A 20,980-nucleotide genomic window follows, 5' to 3' on the forward strand; every position below is an offset into this window, starting at 1 on the left:
ATTCCTCAACCTGAACCCAGAGCATCCAACGAAATGCTTTGTTCTAGTTTTGGGTGGTATTCTTCAACCTGAACCCAGAGCATCCATCTAAATGCTTTGTTCTAGTTTTGGGTGGTATTCTTCAACCTGAACCCAGAGTATCCATCTAAATGCTTTGTTCTAGTTTTGGGTGGTATTCCTCAACCTGAACCCAGAGCATCCATCTAAATGCTTTGTTCTAGTTTTGGGTGGTATTCCTCAACCTGAACCCAGAGCATCCAACGAAATGCTTTGTTCTAGTTTTGGGTGGTATTCTTCAACCTGAACCCAGAGCATCCATCTAAATGCTTTGTTCTAGTTTTGGGTGGTATTCCTCAACCAGAACCCAGAGCATCCATCTAAATGCTTTGTTCTAGTTTTGGGTGGTATTCCTCAACCTGAACCCAGAGCATCCATCTAAATGCTTTGTTCTAGTTTTGGGTGGTATTCTTCAACCTGAACCCAGAGCATCCATCTAAATGCTTTGTTCTAGTTTTGGGTGGTATTCTTCAACCTGAACCCAGAGCATCCATCTAAATGCTTTGTTCTAGTTTTGGGTGGTATTCTTCAACCTGAACCCAGAGCATCCATCTAAATGCTTTGTTCTAGTTTTGGGTGGTATTCCTCAACCTGAACCCAGAGCATCCATCTAAATGCTTTGTTCTAGTTTTGGGTGGTATTCCTCAACCTGAACCCAGAGTATCCATCTAAATGCTTTGTTCTAGTTTTGGGTGGTATTCCTCAACCTGAACCCAGAGCATGCATCTAAATGCTTTGTTCTAGTTTTGGGTGGTATTCTTCAACCTGAACCCAGAGCATCCGTCTAAATGCTTTGTTCTAGTTTTGGGTGGTATTCCTGAACCTGAACCCAGAGCATCCATCTAAATGCTTTGTTCTAGTTTTGGGTGGTATTCTTCAACCTGAACCCAGAGCATCCATCTAAATGCTTTGTTCTAGTTTTGGGTGGTATTCTTCAACCTGAACCCAGAGCATCCATCTAAATGCTTTATTCTAGTTTTGGGTGGTATTCTTCAACCTGAACCCAGAGCATCCATCTAAATGCTTTGTTCTAGTTTTGGGTGGTATTCCTCAACCTGAACCCAGAGCATCCATCTAAATGCTTTGTTCTAGTTTTGGGTGGTATTCTTCAACCTGAACCCAGAGCATCCATCTAAATGCTTTGTTCTTGTTTTGGGTGGTATTCCTCAACCTGAACCCAGAGCATCCATCTAAATGCTTTGTTCTAGTTTTGGGTGGTATTCTTCAACCTGAACCCAGAGCATCCATCTAAATGCTTTGTTCTAGTTTTGGGTGGTATTCCTCAACCTGAACCCAGAGCATCCATCTAAATGCTTTGTTCTAGTTTTGGGTGGTATTCTTCAACCTGAACCCAGAGCATCCATTTAAATGCTTTGTTCTAGTTTTGGGTGGTATTCTTCAACCTGAACCCAGAGCATCCATCTAAATGCTTTATTCTAGTTTTTGGTGGTATTCCTCAACCTGAACCCAGAGCATCCATCTAAATGCTTTGTTCTAGTTTTGGGTGGTATTCCTCAACCTGAACCCAGAGCATCCATCTAAATGCTTTGTTCTAGTTTTGGGTGGTATTCTTCAACCTGAACCCAGAGCATCCATCTAAATGCTTTGTTCTAGTTTTGGGTGGTATTCCTCAACCTGAACCCAGAGCATCCATCTAAATGCTTTGTTCTAGTTTTGGGTGGTATTCCTCGACCTGAACCCAGAGCATCCATCTAAATGCTTTGGTCTAGTTTTGGGTGGTATTCTTCAACCTGAACCCAGAGCATCCATCTAAATGCTTTGTTCTAGTTTTGGGTGGTATTCCTCAACCTGAACCCAGAGCATCCATCGAAATGCTTTGTTCTAGTTTTGGGTGGTATTCTTCAACCTGAACCCAGAGCATCCATCTAAATGCTTTGTTCTAGTTTTGGGTGGTATTCCTCAACCTGAACCCAGAGCATCCATCTAAATGCTTTATTCTAGTTTTGGGTGGTATTCTTCAACCTGAACCCAGAGCATCCATCTAAATGCTTTGTTCTAGTTTTGGGTGGTATTCCTCAACCTGAACCCAGAGCATCCATCTAAATGCTTTATTCTAGTTTTGGGTGGTATTCTTCAACCTGAACCCAGAGCATCCATCTAAATGCTTTGTTCTAGTTTTGGGTGGTATTCTTCAACCTGAACCCAGAGCATCCATCTAAATGCTTTGTTCTAGTTTTGGGTGGTATTCCTCAACCAGAACCCAGAGCATCCATCTAAATGCTTTGTTCTAGTTTTGGGTGGTATTCTTCAACCTGAACCCAGAGCATCCATCTAAATGCTTTGTTCTAGTTTTGGGTGGTATTCTTCAACCTGAACCCAGAGCATCCATCTAAATGCTTTGTTCTAGTTTTGGGTGGTATTCCTCAACCAGAACCCAGAGCATCCATCTAAATGCTTTGTTCTAGTTTTGGGTGGTATTCCTCAACCTGAACCCAGAGCATCCATCTAAATGCTTTGTTCTAGTTTTGGGTGGTATTCTTCAACCTGAACCCAGAGCATCCATCTAAATGCTTTGTTCTAGTTTTGGGTGGTATTCTTCAACCTGAACCCAGAGCATCCATCTAAATGCTTTGTTCTAGTTTTGGGTGGTATTCTTCAACCTGAACCCAGAGCATCCATCTAAATGCTTTGTTCTAGTTTTGGGTGGTATTCCTCAACCTGAACCCAGAGCATCCATCTAAATGCTTTATTCTAGTTTTGGGTGGTATTCCTCAACCTGAACCCAGAGTATCCATCTAAATGCTTTGTTCTAGTTTTGGGTGGTATTCCTCAACCTGAACCCAGAGCATGCATCTAAATGCTTTGTTCTAGTTTTGGGTGGTATTCTTCAACCTGAACCCAGAGCATCCGTCTAAATGCTTTGTTCTAGTTTTGGGTGGTATTCCTCAACCTGAACCCAGAGCATCCATCTAAATGCTTTGTTCTAGTTTTGGGTGGTATTGTTCAACCTGAACCCAGAGCATCCATCTAAATGCTTTGTTCTAGTTTTGGGTGGTATTCTTCAACCTGAACCCAGAGCATCCATCTAAATGCTTTATTCTAGTTTTGGGTGGTATTCTTCAACCTGAACCCAGAGCATCCATCTAAATGCTTTGTTCTAGTTTTGGGTGGTATTCCTCAACCTGAACCCAGAGCATCCATCTAAATGCTTTGTTCTAGTTTTGGGTGGTATTCTTCAACCTGAACCCAGAGCATCCATCTAAATGCTTTGTTCTAGTTTTGGGTGGTATTCCTCAACCTGAACCCAGAGCATCCATCTAAATGCTTTGTTCTAGTTTTGGGTGGTATTCTTCAACCTGAACCCAGAGCATCCATCTAAATGCTTTGTTCTAGTTTTGGGTGGTATTCCTCAACCTGAACCCAGAGCATCCATCTAAATGCTTTGTTCTAGTTTTGGGTGGTATTCTTCAACCTGAACCCAGAGCATCCATTTAAATGCTTTGTTCTAGTTTTGGGTGGTATTCTTCAACCTGAACCCAGAGCATCCATCTAAATGCTTTATTCTAGTTTTTGGTGGTATTCCTCAACCTGAACCCAGAGCATCCATCTAAATGCTTTGTTCTAGTTTTGGGTGGTATTCCTCAACCTGAACCCAGAGCATCCATCTAAATGCTTTGTTCTAGTTTTGGGTGGTATTCTTCAACCTGAACCCAGAGCATCCATCTAAATGCTTTGTTCTAGTTTTGGGTGGTATTCCTCAACCTGAACCCAGAGCATCCATCTAAATGCTTTGTTCTAGTTTTGGGTGGTATTCCTCGACCTGAACCCAGAGCATCCATCTAAATGCTTTGGTCTAGTTTTGGGTGGTATTCTTCAACCTGAACCCAGAGCATCCATCTAAATGCTTTGTTCTAGTTTTGGGTGGTATTCCTCAACCTGAACCCAGAGCATCCATCGAAATGCTTTGTTCTAGTTTTGGGTGGTATTCTTCAACCTGAACCCAGAGCATCCATCTAAATGCTTTGTTCTAGTTTTGGGTGGTATTCCTCAACCTGAACCCAGAGCATCCATCTAAATGCTTTATTCTAGTTTTGGGTGGTATTCTTCAACCTGAACCCAGAGCATCCATCTAAATGCTTTGTTCTAGTTTTGGGTGGTATTCCTCAACCTGAACCCAGAGCATCCATCTAAATGCTTTATTCTAGTTTTGGGTGGTATTCTTCAACCTGAACCCAGAGCATCCATCTAAATGCTTTGTTCTAGTTTTGGGTGGTATTCTTCAACCTGAACCCAGAGCATCCATCTAAATGCTTTGTTCTAGTTTTGGGTGGTATTCCTCAACCAGAACCCAGAGCATCCATCTAAATGCTTTATTCTAGTTTTGGGTGGTATTCCTCAACCTGAACCCAGAGCATCCATCTAAATGCTTTGTTCTAGTTTTGGGTGGTATTCTTCAACCTGAACCCAGAGCATCCATCAAAATGCTTTGTTCTAGTTTTGGGTGGTATTCTTCAACCTGAACCCAGAGCATCCATCTAAATGCTTTGTTCTAGTTTTGGGTGGTATTCCTCAACCTGAACCCAGAGCATCCATCTAAATGCTTTGTTCTAGTTTTGGGTGGTATTCCTCAACCTGAACCCAGAGTATCCATCTAAATGCTTTGTTCTAGTTTTGGGTGGTATTCCTCAACCTGAACCCAGAGCATGCATCTAAATGCTTTGTTCTAGTTTTGGGTGGTATTCTTCAACCTGAACCCAGAGCATCCGTCTAAATGCTTTGTTCTAGTTTTGGGTGGTATTCCTCAACCTGAACCCAGAGCATCCATCTAAATGCTTTGTTCTAGTTTTGGGTGGTATTCTTCAACCTGAACCCAGAGCATCCATCTAAATGCTTTGTTCTAGTTTTGGGTGGTATTCTTCAACCTGAACCCAGAGCATCCATCTAAATGCTTTATTCTAGTTTTGGGTGGTATTCTTCAACCTGAACCCAGAGCATCCATCTAAATGCTTTGTTCTAGTTTTGGGTGGTATTCCTCAACCTGAACCCAGAGCATCCATCTAAATGCTTTGTTCTAGTTTTGGGTGGTATTCTTCAACCTGAACCCAGAGCATCCATCTAAATGCTTTGTTCTAGTTTTGGGTGGTATTCCTCAACCTGAACCCAGAGCATCCATCTAAATGCTTTGTTCTAGTTTTGGGTGGTATTCTTCAACCTGAACCCAGAGCATCCATCTAAATGCTTTGTTCTAGTTTTGGGTGGTATTCCTCAACCTGAACCCAGAGCATCCATCTAAATGCTTTGTTCTAGTTTTGGGTGGTATTCTTCAACCTGAACCCAGAGCATCCATTTAAATGCTTTGTTCTAGTTTTGGGTGGTATTCTTCAACCTGAACCCAGAGCATCCATCTAAATGCTTTATTCTAGTTTTTGGTGGTATTCCTCAACCTGAACCCAGAGCATCCATCTAAATGCTTTGTTCTAGTTTTGGGTGGTATTCCTCAACCTGAACCCAGAGCATCCATCTAAATGCTTTGTTCTAGTTTTGGGTGGTATTCTTCAACCTGAACCCAGAGCATCCATCTAAATGCTTTGTTCTAGTTTTGGGTGGTATTCTTCAACCTGAACCCAGAGCATCCATCTAAATGCTTTGTTCTAGTTTTGGGTGGTATTCTTCAACCTGAACCCAGAGCATCCATCTAAATGCTTTGTTCTAGTTTTGGGTGGTATTCCTCAACCTGAACCCAGAGCATCCATCTAAATGCTTTGTTCTAGTTTTGGGTGGTATTCTTCAACCTGAACCCAGAGCATCCATCTAAATGCTTTGTTCTCGTTTTGGGTGGTATTCTTCAACCTGAACCCAGAGCATCCATCTAAATGCTTTGTTCTAGTTTTGGGTGGTATTCCTCAACCTGAACCCAGAGCATCCATCTAAATGCTTTGTTCTAGTTTTGGGTGGTATTCTTCAACCTGAACCCAGAGCATCCATCTAAATGCTTTGTTCTAGTTTTGGGTGGTATTCCTCAACCTGAACCCAGAGCATCCATCTAAATGCTTTGTTCTAGTTTTGGGTGGTATTCTTCAACCTGAACCCAGAGCATCCATCTAAATGCTTTGTTCTAGTTTTGGGTGGTATTCCTCAACCTGAACCCAGAGCATCCATCTAAATGCTTTGTTCTAGTTTTGGGTGGTATTCCTCAACCTGAACCCAGAGCATCCATCTAAATGCTTTGTTCTAGTTTTGGGTGGTATTCCTCAACCTGAACCCAGAGCATCCATCTAAATGCTTTGTTCTAGTTTTGGGTGGTATTCTTCAACCTGAACCCAGAGCATCCATCTAAATGCTTTGTTCTAGTTTTGGGTGGTATTCCTCAACCTGAACCCAGAGCATCCATCTAAATGCTTTGTTCTAGTTTTGGGTGGTATTCCTCAACCTGAACCCAGAGCATCCATCTAAATGCTTTGTTCTAGTTTTGGGTGGTATTCCTCAACCTGAACCCAGAGCATCCATCTAAATGCTTTGTTCTAGTTTTGGGTGGTATTCTTCAACCTGAACCCAGAGCATCCATCTAAATGCTTTGTTCTCGTTTTGGGTGGTATTCCTCAACCTGAACCCAGAGCATCCATCTTAATGCTTTGTTCTAGTTTTTGGTGGTATTCCTCAACCTGAACCCAGAGCATCCATCTAAATGCTTTGTTCTAGTTTTGGGTGGTATTCCTCAACCTGAACCCAGAGCATCCATCTAAATGCTTTGTTCTAGTTTTGGGTGGTATTCCTCAACCTGAACCCAGAGCATCCATCGAAATGCTTTGTTCTAGTTTTGGGTGGTATTCCTCAACCTGAACCCAGAGCATCCATCTAAATGCTTTATTCTAGTTTTGGGTGGTATTCCTCAACCTGAACCCAGAGCATCCATCTAAATGCTTTGTTCTAGTTTTGGGTGGTATTCCTCAACCTGAACCCAGAGCATCCATCTAAATGCTTTGTTCTAGTTTTGGGTGGTATTCCTCAACCTGAACCTAGAGCATCCATCTAAATGCTTTATTCTAGTTTTGGGTGGTATTCTTCAACCTGAACCCAGAGCATCCATCTAAATGCTTTGTTCTAGTTTTGGGTGGTATTCCTCAACCTGAACCCAGAGCATCCATCGAAATGCTTTGTTCTAGTTTTTGGTGGTATTCCTCAACCTGAACCCAGAGCATCCATCTAAATGCTTTGTTCTAGTTTTGGGTGGTATTCTTCAACCTGAACCCAGAGCATCCATCTAAATGCTTTGTTCTAGTTTTGGGTGGTATTCTTCAACCTGAACCCAGAGCATCCATCTAAATGCTTTGTTCTAGTTTTGGGTGGTATTCTTCAACCTGAACCCAGAGCATCCATCTAAATGCTTTGTTCTAGTTTTGGGTGGTATTCTTCAACCTGAACCCAGAGCATCCATCTAAATGCTTTGTTCTAGTTTTGGGTGGTATTCTTCAACCTGAACCCAGAGCATCCATCTAAATGCTTTGTTCTAGTTTTGGGTGGTATTCTTCAACCTGAACCCAGAGCATCCATCTAAATGCTTTGTTCTAGTTTTGGGTGGTATTCTTCAACCTGAACCCAGAGCATCCATCTAAATGCTTTGTTCTAGTTTTGGGTGGTATTCTTCAACCTGAACCCAGAGCATCCATCGAAATGCTTTGTTCTAGTTTTGGGTGGTATTCTTCAACCTGAACCCAGAGCATCCATCTAAATGCTTTGTTCTAGTTTTGGGTGGTATTCTTCAACCTGAACCCAGAGCATCCATCTAAATGCTTTGTTCTAGTTTTGGGTGGTATTCCTCAACCTGAACCCAGAGCATCCATCTAAATGCTTTGTTCTAGTTTTGGGTGGTATTCCTCAACCTGAACCCAGAGCATCCATCTAAATGCTTTGTTCTAGTTTTGGGTGGTATTCCTCAACCTGAACCCAGAGCATCCATCTAAATGCTTTGTTCTAGTTTTGGGTGGTATTCCTCAACCTGAACCCAGAGCATCCATCTAAATGCTTTGTTCTAGTTTTGGGTGGTATTCTTCAACCTGAACCCAGAGCATCCATCTAAATGCTTTGTTCTAGTTTTGGGTGGTATTCCTCAACCTGAACCCAGAGCATCCATCTAAATGCTTTATTCTAGTTTTGGGTGATATTCTTCAACCTGAACCCAGAGCATCCATCTAAATGCTTTGTTCTAGTTTTGGGTGGTATTCCTCAACCTGAACCCAGAGCATCCATCTAAATGCTTTATTCTAGTTTTGGGTGGTATTCTTCAACCTGAACCCAGAGCATCCATCTAAATGCTTTGTTCTAGTTTTGAGTGGTATTCCTCAACCTGAACCCAGAGCATCCATCTAAATGCTTTGTTCTAGTTTTGGGTGGTATTCTTCAACCTGAACCCAGAGCATCCATCTAAATGCTTTGTTCTAGTTTTGGGTGGTATTCTTCAACCTGAATCCAGAGCATCCATCTAAATGCTTTGTTCTAGTTTTGGGTGGTATTCCTCAACCTGAACCCAGAGCATCCATCTAAATGCTTTGTTCTAGTTTTGGGTGGTATTCTTCAACCTGAACCCAGAGCATCCATCTAAATGCTTTGTTCTAGTTTTGGGTGGTATTCCTCAACCTGAACCCAGAGCATCCATCTAAATGCTTTGTTCTAGTTTTGGGTGGTATTCCTCAACCTGAACCCAGAGCATCCATCTAAATGCTTTGTTCTAGTTTTGGGTGGTATTCTTCAACCTGAACCCAGAGCATCCATCTAAATGCTTTGTTCTAGTTTTGGGTGGTATTCTTCAACCTGAACCCAGAGCATCCATCTAAATGCTTTGTTCTAGTTTTGGGTGGTATTCCTCAACCTGAACCCAGAGCATCCATCTAAATGCTTTGTTCTAGTTTTGGGTGGTATTCCTCAACCTGAACCCAGAGCATCCATCTAAATGCTTTGTTCTAGTTTTGGGTGGTATTCCTCAACCTGAACCCAGAGCATCCAACGAAATGCTTTGTTCTAGTTTTGGGTGGTATTCTTCAACCTGAACCCAGAGCATCCATCTAAATGCTTTGTTCTAGTTTTGGGTGGTATTCCTCAACCTGAACCCAGAGCATCCATCTAAATGCTTTGTTCTAGTTTTGGGTGGTATTCCTCAACCTGAACCCAGAGCATCCAACGAAATGCTTTGTTCTAGTTTTGGGTGGTATTCTTCAACCTGAACCCAGAGCATCCATCTAAATGCTTTGTTCTAGTTTTGGGTGGTATTCTTCAACCTGAACCCAGAGCATCCATCTAAATGCTTTGTTCTAGTTTTGGGTGGTATTCCTCAACCTGAACCCAGAGCATCCATCTAAATGCTTTGTTCTAGTTTTGGGTGGTATTCCTCAACCTGAACCCAGAGCATCCATCTAAATGCTTTGTTCTAGTTTTGGGTGGTATTCTTCAACCTGAACCCAGAGCATCCATCTAAATGCTTTGTTCTAGTTTTGGGTGGTATTCTTCAACCTGAACCCAGAGCATCCATCTAAATGCTTTGTTCTAGTTTTGGGTGGTATTCCTCAACCTGAACCCAGAGCATCCATCTAAATGCTTTGTTCTAGTTTTGGGTGGTATTCCTCAACCTGAACCCAGAGCATCCATCTAAATGCTTTGTTCTAGTTTTGGGTGGTATTCCTCAACCTGAACCCAGAGCATCCAACGAAATGCTTTGTTCTAGTTTTGGGTGGTATTCTTCAACCTGAACCCAGAGCATCCATCTAAATGCTTTGTTCTAGTTTTGGGTGGTATTCCTCAACCTGAACCCAGAGCATCCATCTAAATGCTTTGTTCTAGTTTTGGGTGGTATTCCTCAACCTGAACCCAGAGCATCCAACGAAATGCTTTGTTCTAGTTTTGGGTGGTATTCTTCAACCTGAACCCAGAGCATCCATCTAAATGCTTTGTTCTAGTTTTGGGTGGTATTCTTCAACCTGAACCCAGAGCATCCATCTAAATGCTTTGTTCTAGTTTTGGGTGGTATTCCTCAACCTGAACCCAGAGCATCCATCTAAATGCTTTGTTCTAGTTTTGGGTGGTATTCTTCAACCTGAACCCAGAGCATCCATCTCAATGCTTTGTTCTAGTTTTGGGTGGTATTCTTCAACCTGAACCCAGAGCATCCATCTAAATGCTTTGTTCTAGTTTTGGGTGGTATTCTTCAACCTGAACCCAGAGCATCCATCTAAATGCTTTGTTCTAGTTTTGGGTGGTATTCTTTAACCTGAACCCAGAGCATCCATCTAAATGCTTTGTTCTAGTTTTGCAAGATGTACAACTAAGAAGGGAAGTTGAAAAGTAGAAATTCACATCCGAAGCAATTTCTCATTTGATTACCCTCTGTTTTTGCCATATTGCAGGTAAAACATTGGTGTTGGCCTTGCTTACCAGAGATGATATGGCCGAACAACGCAGCAAACGGCAAGATCTTCTTTTTTACATCTCTTCTTTGAGAATACACGATAACAAAAATACTTTATGTTGTATTATCTGAATGTTTGGAATATGTTAAAGGAGTTCCTAATGCGCATGATTACGAATGATTCGGAGGTGGTGGCTCGAGATTAGGCTTGGAACGTTGGACGATGCGTGATGCTCATATCATGATACCTTTCGTCCTCCATCTTCCGCACAGACTACTAGCGCTCGTTAAGGAAGTGGCTGGCAATCACAAGGCGTCGTATGACAGGTACATGTGAAATTCACTTTATTCTGCTTCCGTTTGCTCGTTAATACAGTCTACAAAACGTATGTTGCATGATTCATGAATTTTATATGCAACATGTGGCTGCTGGTTGCATCATTGCTGGGAGGGCACCGGTGCCGCTGATGCAGTGCCCCCTGTAGGTTAAGGCAGAGATTTTTTTATTTGGCCTAGGTGTCGGCAATAGATTGCCTACTGTTTGTGAAGAACTCCGTGGAATCTTTAACGTCCGCCAACTAACGCTGGCAGACAGGGCACCAGTTTAACGTCCATCCGAGGGACGCACATCGATGCATCCATCGCCCTGCGCATAAGATACCAGGATGACAGTTTCTAGCTGGGCCAACATATGTTGCGTGGTTACACAGGAAACGCGTGCACCACCAAACCGATGTATTTGTCAGTGAATGATCTCACCACATGCTGCACAAGGATGAGGCAAGCTATCCTTTATTAATTGTTTATTACTTTGTGACAAGGCAATTCTTCTTTTATACTGGCTGTCTTTTGAATTTGCATCTGCTTTTGCTTTTTGGCTGGTGACTTCATCCTTCATTCCATTTCCACCATCATGAAAGCCATTGTGGTTATCCTTATAAATAAGAGAAGAATGTATGAGCACTTGGATCTGCCAAGGGTCAGATGGGAGTTTCTTTTGTTTTTCCTTGGCTTATCGACCTCCTCAGCCTTCATCTATTGATGGAACCATGAAAATCCCACATTGAATCCTTAAAAGGATTGACAGTATAGCTCATAGCGGTAAGGTACTCGTATTTGAGTTTTCTAGTCGATATTCGCTTCCCAATGGGATAAAATCAGATCACAAACTATCAGATCACAACGACATGTGGTCATGGTCATGGGACAAACAAGAAGATAGACAGATTGAACATCCTTGCAAAAATTGTATTAAAAATACACGACAACGGCACTCGTAGAGCACATCGTCTCACCTTGCCCGTTCATTCTGAACAAAAATAGTATTGTTAATTGAACACGCTACGATTATGGCCCATTTTCCCATATCATCCATGCACCCTATTGTGTTACATAGTTTCTTGGCATGGGTTATGAACATCATGAAATTAAGTCCACCCTCACATTGGATCATAGATCAGATATATGAAGTTTCAGATTTTTCGGATAAAGATTTTAATTCAACCAATTATGGCTGGAATACCACATCAATGGTGACGTCATCATTATAACCTGGGGAGTTATCACATATGCCAAGTTTCATTTTTTTTTTTTTTACGTTGAGTGGTTTCGGAGAAAATGATGTCCAATTTTTTTCCTTGAATCCAATTTGGCTGCCATACCTATGACATATGACATACAATGTGGCCTATGACATTAGGGGTAGCAAAAAAATATTATTCTCCATGGGGAGCCCCTCCTATGATTAAACTTTTGCATCTCCAGGCTTAGCGGTTAGGGTGCCGGCTTGGGATCCTAGGATCCTGGGTTCGAATCCCGGTCGATCGCTGAATTAATGCCAGGGGGGTTGACTCAGCCTGTCATCCTTCCGAGGTCGGCAAATTGAGTACCAGCTTGCTGGGATGAATGATCCCGGTGTGTACCCCGGTTTAGAATAGGTACACCGTATCCCTGCGCATCGTAAGAGGCGACTAAGGGTTGGCGTCAGGAAGGGCATCCGGCCATAAAATCATTGCCTCAAACAGGGCCCCATGATTGTCATGGGGCCCGCAAGGCTAACCCCTGCTCTAGCGGGGAAAATGGCCTTAAAACTATCATTCATTAATTCATCAATCAGACAAGTGGTTGTAATCAGACGAGAGAAAACATTTTTTAAAGCGAAAATATATAGACGTGGACACACACACACACACACACACACACACACACACACACACACACACACACACACACACACACACACACACACACACACACGCATTGCAATAATCGCGCACCGAAAGCGGTGCGCGAGACAAATAAATAAACGGTACATTATTGTGGGCATTTCTTCAGCATGTTCATTGTGCTTTCCTTGTCTATGTAGGAGCCCCCATGATCCAAATTCGAAAAATGCCCAGTCAATTGGGATTCAGTCATGATTTCGTCTGATTGTTACATCATTGCTGTATTGAGGTGCCATTGTACCGCTGATGCACTGCCCCTGTACTCTTGCAGATGAAGTCATGAACTTGGCATTTTGTCAAGGTACCGGCACACAAAAGGCCTATTCCTTTTTTGAAAGGAATCTTGAGATATTTAACATCCACCAGTAAGTGCTAGCAGGTGGGACGGTCAGCTGAACGACGTCCCCTACAAAAGTCAGTACACTTTGCGATGCAACATGTTGCATGAGAAGTGCCAGGCTGACTGTTTATAGTCAGGCTATGAATCCTCCCCAGACTAGAGAGCTCAATGGTGGTTAACCAACCTCTAGGTATCCCTCCGGGCCATATAACACATGGAAAGGTTGAAACAAAACATCATAGTGACGTGTGCTGACTGCTGAGACAGGTTTTCGTATGTGGGGAAATTACGACAATGTAATCATAAATCGCCCCCAGTAGGCTGACGGTCATCTCTTGAGGTTGAAGTTCAGACCACTGCTGATTTTAGGGGACCCCCAGGAGCACCCCTGATTCCATGGGATGCCCCCTGATATGAAATTGAAACATCTAAGGCCGGGCTATCCTGCGGACCATTGAGTAGAAGGGCCGTATCGGGTTTCAGAGCAATCAGCCGGGAGATAAGGGAGGAGTAACAAAAAATATCAAAAAGTTAACGAACGGATGGACGGACGGACAGACATCCTGACATCAGGACCCATTTTAGAAGTTCATCTCTTCGAGGATCGAGACGAGATGCCCTAATAATAATAATAATGAATTTATTGTCACATACAGTATATGCGATGCACATATACAATGAGAAGTACATCATGTGATGTTTAATTATGTTATGAAAGTCCCATTCTCACATAAACAGAATGGAATTCCTTGTTATTTTTACAGTGTATGTATACTTGAATGCACACTATTTTTGTCATGTATTCGGACCTTGTCTGGTGGATACAAATGAATTAAGTTCATGCTTAGTGCTTTTAATACTCCATAAGCAATGGCAATTTGAGAAGAAACTATGCGCCTTCGTGCACACATGAGGCCCTGTAGGTTGTTAAATGGCCATCGCTCACCTTTGGCATGGTTTATAAAGAACGGATATTCCCATCACTAGTATGACTCCCGACTCCGCAGTTGCTTTGAATCCCAGCTAACAAGAAAGCTTCATTTGTGGTGCTGCCGTTTTACAAAGTAAAACGTTTCTTTCTATTCTGTGGACCTATCGTCTTGAAATCTCTATGGGTTACACGAAAGGATTATAATAGATTCCCTTCAACAGGATTGAAAACAAAGAAAATGAGTCTTCTGCCATTCACAGCCATTCCTCTGGACAACCAAAAAGGCTCTTGCATGCAAAAAATTCAGCCAAAAAGGCTCTTGCATGCAAAAAAATTCAGCCAAAAAGGCTCTTGCATGCAAAAAAATTCAGCCAAAAAGGCTCTTGCATGCAAAAAAATTCAGCCCAAAAGGCTCTTGCATGCAAAAAAATTCAGCCAAAAAGGCTCTTGCATGCAAAAAGATTCAGCCAAAAAGGCTCTTGCATGCAAAAAGATTCAGCCAAAAAGGCTCTTGCATGCAAAAAGATTCAGCCAAAAAGGCTCTTGCATGCAAAAAAATTCAGCCAAAAAGGCTCTTGCATGCAAAAAAATTCAGCCAAAAAGGCTCTTGCATGCAAAAAGATTCAGCCAAAAAGGCTCTTGCATGCAAAAAAATTCAGCCAAAAAGGCTCTTGCATGCAAAAAGATTCAGCCAAAAAGGCTCTTGCATGCAAAAAAATTCAGCCAAAAAGGCTCTTGCATGCAAAAAAATTCAGCCAAAAAGGCTCTTGCATGCAAAAAGATTCAGCCAAAAAGGCTCTTGCATGCAAAAAAATTCAGCCAAAAAGGCTCTTGCATGCAAAAAGATTCAGCCAAAAAGGCTCTTGCATGCAAAAAAATTCAGCCAAAAAGGCTCTTGCATGCAAAAAAAAATCAGCCAAAAAGGCTCTTGCATGCAAAAAAATTCAACCAAAAAGGCTCTTGCATGCAAAAAAAATCAGCCAAAAAGGCTCTTGCATGCAAAAAAATTCAGCCCAAAAGGCTCTTGCATGCAAAAAAATTCAGCCAAAAAGGCTCTTGCATGCAAAAAAATTCAGCCAAAAAGGCTCTTGCATGCAAAAAAATTCAGCCAAAAAGGCTCTTGCATGCAAAAAAATTCAGCCAAAAAGGCTCTTGCATGCAAAAAAATTCAGCCAAAAAGGCTCTTGCATGCAAAAAAAATCAGCCAAAAAGGCTCTTGCATGCAAAGAAAATTCAGCCAAAAAGGCTCTTACATGCAAAAAAATTTCAAATCTCATTCTTGTGAAAAGTTATGTTTATTCGAACCTGCCTAACAGGATTATGATTACTCCCAGGGAAGGCTGCGAGACTTCTTTACATTTTTGTTCTGGTTGTTTCGCCCCTCCTCACCCCTCCAGGGACGTGCAGTTTGGCAGCATGGATGGCGCCGATCACATCAACAGTCTGCTCATGAGGTCAGGCAGAGAGGTTTTGCACAAGACTGACTAGTGCCTCGGGGCCTTTCATTTATGGAGCGCTCGGTTTGGTGTGAAAAGCCTGGCAGTCACGAGGCACAGGGTCGAGGGCCATTTTGTGGCGTGGGTCACATTGCAACCCGTTGAGTTTATTTTATGTTGCTCTTGTTGCGGAAAACTGTAGGCAGTGTGACGTCGGTATGTTAACCTTTCGTCTTGTGATGAATATTTAGCCTCGCCTTTGATCCGATATTCAAAGAGTGAACATGGGTGGGTGGTTCCTGTGCAGCCACCCGGCTGCTGGTTGCATCATTTTTCTGTGGGCGCATCTGCCGCTGATGCAATGCCTCTCTATAACCAGTTATCTGGTACTCATTTTGCCGACCTCCGAAGGATGATAGGCTGAGTCAACCCCACCTGGCGTTAATTCAACGGGATTCGAACTCAGGACCTTAGATCCCAAGCCCACCACCCTAACCATTAGGCCAACACCATTATCTATCATTATTGTAATTGTTGATAATTATGCTTAACATATGCGTCGTCCCAAGTTGTATGGATGACTTCTGATCTTGTAAATTCTCATAGCTCGGTTGTTGTTGCTGCACCTGCCCACTCATTATGGTTTCAGCCGTCTTGTGATACCATGCCTGGTGCTTTTGAACACAACAACCATGGAATATTTTGTGCCTGAACAAGATCCGACCTCGCCGCAGGGATTTCTCTTGCTTCTCTCCAAATTCCGCGCCAAAACACTGCAGGTAGCCACACTGGGGCATGATTGAATTGGTGCACTCGGACTTGAGCGTCGCATTTTAATCTTGTAAATCTATCTCTGGATCATTTTTGATTCATTATTGTTATTATCGTTTTTAGGCTTACGGGGGGAACGGAATGTACTACTTTGTGAAGAGGATTTTCTACGATGCATACATGGTGATGGCGGTGAGTGAATTGTTGGTTAGCTTTTGTGAAGCCAACCAATAATAAATTAGCACTGCAGAACAACTTCCTCACTTTACACTCAAATCCAATATTTTTGTATCTTGAATAAAGCTCATGGAGGAGCTTGTGCATGATTCACATGCAGGATACAGACATTTAGTCGACACGCGACACCAGTGTTATTTTAACATGAATTACTCGGACATTACTACACACTAGACAAACACATATGGTGTGTGGCATTTTAACTTCGGTTTCCTGTATCATGAGCCAGAGGTTTGGATGGCAACACTAACAGACCAACCCCATTCATATCTGAATATAACTTGGAGGCAAACTCTTTATTAATCTAAATTTTCAAAAAACAAAAATTAAAAAAAGAAAGTTCCAATCAAAAACTTTCCCCATATATGCATCTTTCCTCTCTCCATACTCATATATTCTCCCAACCACCTCTCCAAACTTTCACCTATTCCTCCCATGCTCCCCACTTTACTTTATCTTTACCATCTCCATCGCCCTTCTTTCCTCTTCTCAAATTTATCGGTTAACCCCACCCAACCCCCAACTTTGGGAATTTCCCAAAGGCTTTTTTTTCCAAACCGCCAATTTGAAATGGGTTTGGTTCACAGACCAATGTTTGGTTCACAGGGGGAACAATAGAGATATAGTTGTTGACAGCAGAGTCATGTTTATCGAAGATGGAGTACTCTGAAAAGAAAGCATCATTACATGTCAGCGAGAGATAGACATCCAGGGGTATGACTGTCCAACACACGATTGGCTTTTTCTTTCTGTTCATGTACTTCCAGCAACTTGAAAGGCAAGGATAATTTGTTTGAATCACAAAAACCCTCTTTAATTTGAGGATGATGGTGGTGAGCGTGATGCTCATGCTCATAACTTAGCAGCTCTATTTAGATCCATTTGGTTGGTTACTCACTCCATTCCGTTGATATACAGTTATATGGATGAAAAGCAAATTGAGTTTTATGAATTGGCACCATGGCCAAATTACAAATTCCTACCCTAGCACAGCTATGCCCTCAGCCAACAATGCTAACCTGCAGCCTTGTGCTGCATACAAACGAAGAAGATGATGGAATGGGTATCCTAGAGATACATAAAATTGTGTGTGTGTGTGTGTGTATGTGTGTGTGTGTGTGTGTGTGTGTGTGTGCCGTTGGTTGTTATCTCCATATGCAGATTTCAGAAGGTGGAGCGCTCCCAGGTCTCAAAGTTTCCACTTGAATTTGTGTGTACGTATGAGTATCAGAAAAAAAATGGCTGGGCCAAACAGGGGAGGTGACTTGCAATTTTTGCCTGCACAGTATATGTGGAATAGTGCAAGTGGTTTAACTCCTGATCCCTGCCTAAAGGACAGGGTATTGACACACCATATTTCGCTCCCAGAGAGAGTGGGTATTACTCGTGGGGTTAAATACAGTTTAGGATTATTATTGAGGATTTTGCATTTTAAGCTTTCAAAAATGGAGCTCGTTGTGGAGACCATGTCTTTATGAAATTTTCAGGAAAACTCGATCACCTCATTCGTGACATTTTGAGGTGTAGTAATGTGAATACTTCAAAGCTATCTGCCCAGCCCTAAATCTGAAAATATTTCCTTTTTTATTTGTGTTTCTTTATTTTTGCACAATTGTCTTGTTGAAATTCCCTTCGAGGAGTATTCATCCATGGCAGCCAGGCTCATGGTTCATAGCTCGTCAATTTGATCACGTCACTCCCATCCCCAATGCACTTTGGCTCTGTGTGCACAAATATGGACGTTTTAAAATATCGTTGATAACTTTTAAAGCCAAACATAAAATTGTTTTTCCACTTACATTTCTCACCGAATCACACCTTACACTCCTGCAATAACTCTACGGTCTAATAAGGAGAATCTCCAGGTAGTTCCGTGCTCCAGGATAGAGACTTTTGGCGATCGAGCATTTTTCTGCCTTTTTTCAATTTGCACAACTTCATCATTTATAGTTTTTAATTCCTTCTTATAACTTCATCATTTATAGTTTTTAATTCCTTCTTATAACTTCATCATTTATAGTTTTTAATTCCTTCTTATAACTCCATCATTTATAGTTTTTAATTCCTTCTTATAACTTCATCATTTATAGTTTTTAATTCCTTCTTATAACTTCATCATTTATAGTTTTTAATTCCTTCTTATAACTTCATCATTTATAGTTTTTAATTCCTTCTTATAACTCCATCATTTATAGTTTTTAATTCCTTCTAATAACTTCATCATTTGTAGTTTTTAATTCCTTCTAATAACTTCATCATTTGTAGTTTTTAATTCCTTCCTATAACTTCATCATTTATAGTTTTTAATTCCTTCTTATAACTCCATCATTTATAGTTTTTAATTCCTTCTTATAACTTCATCATTTATAGTTTTTCATTCCTTCTCATAACTTCATCATTTATAGTTTTAAATTCCTTCTTATAACTCCATCATTTATAGTTTTTAATTCCTTCTTATAACTCCATCATTTATAGTTTTTAATTCCTTCTAATAACTTCATCATTCATAGTTTTTAATTCCTTCTTATAACTCCATCATTTATAGTTTTTAATTCCTTCTAATAACTTCATCATTTATAGTTTTTAATTCCTTCTTATAACTTCATCATTTATAGTTTTTAATTCCTTCTTATAACTCCATCATTTATAGTTTTAATTCCTTCTTATAACTTCATCATCTATAGTTTTTAATTCCTTCTTATAACTCCATCATTTATAGTTTTTAATTCCTTCTTATAACTTCATCGTTTATAGTTTTTAATTCCTTCTTATAACTTCATCATTTATAGTTTTTAATTCCTTCTTATAACTTCATCATTTATAGTTTTTAATTCCTTCTTATAACTTCATCATTTATAGTTTTTAATTCCTTCTTATAACTCCATCATTTATAGTTTTTAATTCCTTCTTATAACTCCATCATTTATAGTTTTTAATTCCTTCTTATAACTCCATCATTTATAGTTTTTAATTCCTTCTTATAACTCCATCATTTATAGTTTTTAATTCCTTCTTATAACTCCATCATTTATAGTTTTTAATTCCTTCTTATAACTCCATCATTTATAGTTTTTAATTCCTTCTAATAACTTCATCATTTATAGTTTTTAATTCCTTCTTATAACTTCATCATTTATAGTTTTTAATTCCTTCTTATAACTCCATCATTTATAGTTTTAATTCCTTCTTATAACTTCATCATCTATAGTTTTTAATTCCTTCTTATAACTCCATCATTTATAGTTTTTAATTCCTTCTTATAACTTCATCGTTTATAGTTTTTAATTCCTTCTTATAACTTCATCATTTATAGTTTTTAATTCCTTCTTATAACTCCATCATTTATAGTTTTTAATTCCTTCTTATAACTTCATCATTTATAGTTTTTAATTCCTTCTTATAACTCCATCGTTTATAGTTTTTAATTCCTTCTTATAACTTCATCGTTTATAGTTTTTAATTCCTTCTTATAACTTCATCATTTATAGTTTTTAATTCCTTCTTATAACTTCATCATTTATAGTTTTTAATTCCTTCTTATAACTTCATCATTTATAGTTTTTAATTCCTTCTTATAACTTCATCATTTATAGTTTTTAATTCCTTCTTATAACTTCATCATTTATAGTTTTTAATTCCTTCTTATAACTTCATCATTTATAGTTTTTAATTCCTTCTTATAACTTCATCATTTATAGTTTTTAATTCCTTCTTATAACTCCATCATTTATAGTTTTTAATTTTAATTCCTTCTTATAACTTCATCATTTATAGTTTTTAATTCCTTCTTATAACTCCATCATTTATAGTTTTTAATTCCTTCTTATAACTTCATCGTTTATAGTTTTTAATTCCTTCTTATAACTTCATCATTTATCGTTTTTAATTCCTTCTTATAACTCCATCATTTATAGTTTTTAATTCCTTCTTATAACTCCATCATTTATAGTTTTTAATTCCTTCTTATAACTCCATCATTTATAGTTTTTAATTCCTTCTTATAACTCCATCATTTAGAGTTTTTAATTCCTTATTATAACTCCATCATTTATAGTTTTTAATTCCTTCTTATAACTCCATCAGTTATAGTTTTTAATCCCTTCTTATAACTTCACCATTTATAGTTTTTAATTCCTTCTTATAACTTCATCATCTATAGTTTTTAATTCCTTCTTATAACTTCATCATTTATAGTTTTTAATTCCTTCTTATAACTTCATCATTTATAGTTTTTAATTCCTTCTTATAACTCCATCATTTATAGTTTTTAATTCCTTCTTATAACTCCATCATTTATAGTTTTTAATTCCTTATAACTCCATCATTTATAGTTTTTAATTCCTTCTTATAACTTCATCATTTATAGTTTTTAATTCCTTCTTATAACTTCATCATTTATAGTTTTTAATTCCTTCTTATAACTTCATCATTTATAGTTTTTAATTCCTTCTTATAACTTCATCATTTATAGTTTTTAATTCCTTCTTATAACTTCATCATTTAGAGTTTTTAATTCCTTCTTATAACTCCATCATTTAGAGTTTTTAATTCCTTATTATAACTCCATCATTTATAGTTTTTAATTCCTTCTTATAACTCCATCATTTATGGTTTTTAATTCCTTCT

At 39.6% G+C, this 20,980-nt stretch overlaps 1 protein-coding gene across 2 annotated transcripts in view; it reads left to right on the top strand.

Annotated features, from left to right (window-relative positions):
* LOC137435160 (protein disulfide-isomerase TMX3) overlaps positions 1-20,980 on the top strand; it is a 65,617-nt gene that overhangs the window by 41,513 nt on the left and 3,124 nt on the right. For both annotated transcript variants that reach the window (XM_068128692.2, XM_068128691.2), the window contains exons 11-15: positions 10,413-10,473; positions 10,688-10,741; positions 15,308-15,364; positions 15,996-16,125; positions 16,241-16,309. In XM_068128692.2, coding sequence (XP_067984793.2) covers positions 10,413-10,473; positions 10,688-10,741; positions 15,308-15,364; positions 15,996-16,125; positions 16,241-16,309 — 371 coding nt within the window. The remainder of the gene's footprint in view (positions 1-10,412; positions 10,474-10,687; positions 10,742-15,307; positions 15,365-15,995; positions 16,126-16,240; positions 16,310-20,980) is intronic.

This window comes from Myxine glutinosa, chromosome 9 (genome assembly GCF_964187855.1).
Source record: "Myxine glutinosa chromosome 9, kmMyxGlut1.1, whole genome shotgun sequence".
Taxonomy (NCBI): domain Eukaryota; kingdom Metazoa; phylum Chordata; class Myxini; order Myxiniformes; family Myxinidae; genus Myxine; species Myxine glutinosa.